This window comes from Psittacula echo (genome assembly GCF_963264785.1).
Source record: "Psittacula echo genome assembly, chromosome: 26".
In the NCBI taxonomy this organism is placed as follows: Eukaryota; Metazoa; Chordata; class Aves; order Psittaciformes; family Psittacidae; genus Psittacula; species Psittacula echo.
The window spans coordinates 2,778,246-2,783,162 of record NC_137761.1 but is presented as its reverse complement, the minus strand read 5'-3'; the positions used below and the strand labels follow the sequence as shown (position 1 = coordinate 2,783,162).

Here is a 4,917-nt window from a genome sequence, read left to right as displayed (position 1 = left end):
AGAGACCCAGCTCCCTCAGCCTTTCCTCATAAGGGAGATGCTCCACTCCCTTAATCATCTTTGTCGCCCTGCGCTGGACTCTCTCCAGTGATGGTGCTGGCACAGGCTGCGGTGGACAGGGCAGGGGTCCCACACACCACCCACCCTTCACAATGTGGCAGAGGAATGCCGTGAGCAGGCAGAGGGCCCGACGCTGGCGCCCAGGAAGAACTTGCTGCAGCGGTGCTGGTCCGGCTGGCTCCAGAGGAACCGGCTGCACGGGGCCGGCAGCAGCCAGACCACCGCTCGCTGCAGGGCTGGGTGGGGAGGGAGGCGTCAGCCCGGCCCCCTCGCAGTGCCCACGGGCAGCCCTGGCCGGGAGTGGAGTGGGAGGGATCTCACTCGTGTTGGGTGGCTTCCGCCTCCTGCGAGCCTCTGCCCCTGCCCGGAGCTCTCGCCCAGGGGCCTCTGCTGGCTCCATGGGCCCTGTCCTGATGGCAGCAGGATGCTCCCCTGGTACCGACAACAGAGGGATGCTGCCCTGGTACCAACAACAGCAGGATGCTGCCCTGGTACCAACAACAGCAGGATGCTGCCCTTGTACCAGTGACAGAGGGGTGCTCCCCTGGTACCGACAACAGAGGGATGCTGCCCTGGTACCAACAACAGAGGGATGCTGCCCTGGTACCGACAACAGAGGGATGCTGCCCTGGTACCGACAACAGAGGGGTGCTCCCCTGGTACTGATGACAGTGGGATGCTGCCCTGGCAACAACAGCAGGATGCTCCCCTAGAACGGACAGCAGTGGAATGCTCCCCTGGCACCGACAACATTGAGGTGCTCCCCTGGAACCAGCTCACTGAGCTGCTCATTCAGTCTGCTGTATCCCTGTGCCTGGAGCCTGGGAGAGCACCAAGAGCCTCAAGGAGCGCAGCCCAGCATGGGGCTGGTCTCGTGGGCACGGCGGAGGGGCCAGCACCCGGCACTGCGGTCCCAGCAGAAGCACCAGCCTCAGGAGCCAAGCAGGGTGCGGGAAGTGGCTCGCAGCACTTGTGGCTTTGTGCTGGGCATAGCCCTGGCCAGCCTCTACGGGGCTCTGGTGCTGCTGGGGCAGGGCCACAACATCTGGTACTGCCTGATCACCACCATCGGCCTGGGCACCCTGCTGGGGCTGGGCATGGCCTTCTCTGCCAAGGCGCGCATCACGGTGCTGCTGTCGCTGCCCCAGATCTTCACCCGTAAGCAGCCACCAGGAGCCACAGGGAGGGATGGGGGAAGCGCTGGGTCCCAGCTGAGCCCCAGGACAACCCTGTCCCGCAGAGGAGGGGAAGATGCTGCTGCTGCTGCTGGCGCTGACCATGGCTGTGCAGGGCCCCTGTGCCAACATCCTGCACAACTACTCCCGCGCTGCTGAGTCGCTGTCGTGCGGGGCCGAGCTCGCCCTCAACCAGACGGCCGAGAGGCTGCAGCGCGCCCAGGAGCCGCTGATCAGTGAGATGAGGGGTCAGGGGGATGCGGTGGGATGTGGGATGGGACTGGAACAGGCTGCCCAAAGAGGTGGTAACTGCCCCATCCCTGGCAGTGCTCAAGGCCAGGTTGGACACAGGGGCTTGGAGCAAGCTGCTCTAGTGGAAGGTGTGCCTGCCCGTGGCAAGGGTTGGAACTGGATGATCTCAAGGCCCCTTTCAACACAAACCATCCCATGGTTCTATGGGACAGTCACTTCCTGCAGCAGTATCCGGCCCTGGGCTGCCCCTCGGCGTGTGCTCAGGGGTCTCCTCTCTGCAGACTTTCTGTCCAAGATCAAGGAGATCACACAGGGAGCCAAGGCTGTGGGTGACCGCGTTCGCAAGTTCTTTCGCTCCATCATGGATGCTGTCAGCCACGTTGGTGAGCAGGGGGGTCCCTGAGGGTCTCCCTTGGCTCCAGTACCCCCCCCCTGCTCTCAGCCCCATCCCCTCCCCGTCCCCCATGGCCTGCTCCCCTCCTGCAGCCCGAGCCCTGCACAACGTGTGGCTGTGGCTGGCGAGCATCGGCCAGGTGTGCAACGAGGAGCTGGGCTCGCCCTTCTACCGCTGCCTGAGACTCTTCGAGGAGGCCAAGGACAACTGCGAGCGCGCCATCCCCTTCCTTTTCTTCCTCTGCTACATCGTCACTCTCTTCAAGCCTCTCTGCGGGCTGGCCAACAGTGCGTGGGTCCCTACCCTTCTGCGGGGGGGGGTCAGCAGGGTGGCCCCGTGCCCACTGCAGGGGTCCCACCCTGGCAGGGATGGCAGAGACCCCCCCCTCTCTGCAGTTGCCCTCGTCTTCTGCATCATCCCGCAGTACATCCAGAACTTCATCCAGACCAACGTTGCTGACCGTGAGTAGAGCGGTGCTGGGGTGTCCCTCTGCCCTGTCCACGCTCTCACCCTGACCCCAGCACCACTTGTCACCCCCACAGCCCTCAACAACGCTCTGGACCGCGTCCGCCAGGAGTTTGAGTTCAACATCTCGGCCGTGCACGAGTTTGACATCAGCTTCAACGCCAGCAAGAGCCTGGGAGAGGTGGCCCTGGACATCATGGAGGCTGTGAGCCAGAACCTGGAGCCCACCCGCCGGGTTCTGGAGCTCTTCCTGAACGTCTCCTTCTTCGCCATCCTCTACATGTACTTCAAGTGAGTGGGCCGGGGTCCTGCTCTTGCCTCCCATGAGGACAGGGACCCAGCATGCCAGTGCCCAGCTCCCCTCCTGTGTCCCCAGGGCACTGCGGTACCGGCACCGGTATCTGCAGGACGAGACCTTTGACAACATCTACATCACGCGGCGCTTCAGGGAGCTGGACCAGCTGCAGGCAGAGCAGGGCAAACCCACGGTGCTGCCTCTGACAGCGCAGGAGTGCGGCCGCTACATCTCCCCAGGTCAGCCCCATGCACGGGGGCATCCCCAGGTGAACCTCCTCTGCCCGGAGCCTGGCTTCAGGTCGCTTTCGCTTGCAGCTGGTCCGTGGCTGTCGCGGAAGGAGCATCACCAGTACGGGTTGCAGCTCGTGGGGTTCCTGCGCCACATGCTGCTGGGCTTCTGCATCATCCTGGCCGACTACAGCCTCTTCTGGCTGCTCGACCTCATCCGGCACCAGCTGCAGGGGGAGATCGTTGCCAGGGGTGAGCAGCACCCACTGTGCCAGAGCAGCACCCTTGGGTACTTTGCTGCCTGGGGAACAGGGCTTTGGGGTGGGGGGTGCTCCATCGTCTGGGTCTGAGCCGTTGTCCCCCCAGCGCCGGTGGTGGTGGGTGTCAGCGTCAATGGGTCAGGCTACACCAGTGAGATCTACCGGGACTTGGTATCTGCCTTCGGTGTGCTGCAGCAGGGCAACATCTCGGTGCTGTCCCAGCGCTGCCTCATCCAGCCTGTGGAGCCCGACTACAGCACCTACATCTTCATGGGTGACAGGGGGTGCTGCACCCGCAGCGTGCTCAGCGGGGGGGGGGGGGTACCGGAGGGATTGCCCCTGTGTGACTCCTCCTGCTCCCACCAGGAATCCTGTACGGCATCTGCCTCTTCATCTCCATCTTCGGCACCTACGTGGCACGGCTGCGCCGGCTGGTGTGTGCCACCTATTACCCGAGCCGTGAGCAGGTGAGGAGCCCGCCCCAGCTCCCCAGCACCCCGCCAGCAGCCACCTGCCCTCACCCCGTCCCTGCCGTGCCAGGAGCGCACGGTGTTCCTGCACAGAACCATCCTGGCACGGCGGGCAGGGCTGGCACAAGCCCTGCTCCGAGCCGTCACGCTGCGCGCAGCCGACGCCGGAAAAAGGGACCTGTTCCTCGTCCTCGCTGCCAGGTAAAGCCTCCCCAAGGGATGCATCCATGGGCTTGGGGCCACCCTGGACACACAAGCACCTTGCTGGGCACTGCAGAAGGGCAGTGCTGGCCCCAGCAAGGGCAGAGCCGACAGCGGGTGCTCTGCCTGCAGGGTGCCCTGCTTTGCCCGCCTGGCTCGGCTCTTTGGCATCCAGCAGAAGTGCTGCCTGGCCTGCGGGGTGACAAAGCAGCCCGACTTCATCACCTGCATCACAAACGGATGCAAAGGTAGGACCCCCCTCGATGGGGAACAGGCCGCCCCTATGATCTCCCACCCCTCTCACAGTGCCACTGTCCCCAGGGCTGTACTGCAGAGACTGCCACCAAACCCTGAACAACATCTGCACCATCTGCATGGGCCCCCTGACCTACCCGGACACTGGGGACAAGGAGATGTGAGCAGGGGGTGCAGGGACCCCGCAGAGCCTGGGGGCCGGGGCACTGCAGCTCACCGCTTGCCCCGTCCCTGCAGAGACTCCAGCGATGAGGAGACCGTGGGGCTGTGGCTGGGCGCTGTGCGGGCGCGGCGGGGCCAGGAGCAGGGGCGGCTGCTGCGGCAGCGCATCAGGGAGCTGGAGAGGGGCTTGGGGGGCTGCCGGCGGCTGCCCCCCCACCTGGCAGCGCGGCTGCGAGCCCAGCTGAAGGAGGAGGCGAGCGGGGAGAGCGACGGGGGCAGCAGCGGGGTGGAAAGCGAGAGCAGCGCCGCCTCCAGGTGAGGGCTGACGCTGCTCCCGGCACCCATCGGCACCGCGGGTGCCGGTCCCCGACACCGCTCTCCCCTGCCCCAGCCTGGACTTTGGCTACCAGGAACGGCGTGACAGCAGCGGCAGCGAACTGGAGGAGGTGGTGACCCTGCGGCCGCCCCGCGGCACGGACAGGGCTCGGTGACGCCCGCACGGTGCCACGCGGCGGCGAGGACGAGGAGCCAAGCCCCGGGACGTGGCTGGAGCGCCGGGAGCCGCCGGGGCTGGTCCATAAAGTACCCGGTCCTCAAGGCGTCCGGTGTCCTGAGCTAGTGCCCGGCTCCCCATGGCTGTTCCGACAGCGTGGGGCCCCCTTCTCTACTCCCGCAGAGCCCCTTGCCCCACGGTGCCC

The 4,917-nt window shown here is 65.7% G+C and overlaps 1 protein-coding gene across 1 annotated transcript; it reads left to right on the top strand.

The window, feature by feature from the left end:
* Positions 1-920: 920 nt before the first annotated feature.
* On the top strand, positions 921-4,710 carry DCST2 (DC-STAMP domain containing 2; the record flags this gene model as incomplete). Its single annotated transcript, XM_080634892.1, has 15 exons — positions 921-1,218; positions 1,301-1,471; positions 1,769-1,870; positions 1,974-2,168; positions 2,277-2,342; positions 2,424-2,637; positions 2,723-2,880; positions 2,959-3,123; positions 3,238-3,405; positions 3,498-3,598; positions 3,672-3,802; positions 3,935-4,050; positions 4,109-4,217; positions 4,295-4,534; positions 4,611-4,710. 15 exons carry the CDS (start codon positions 921-923, stop codon positions 4,708-4,710), a joined length of 2,334 nt encoding a protein of 777 aa, XP_080491018.1.
* Between the last annotated feature and the right edge of the window lie 207 nt (positions 4,711-4,917).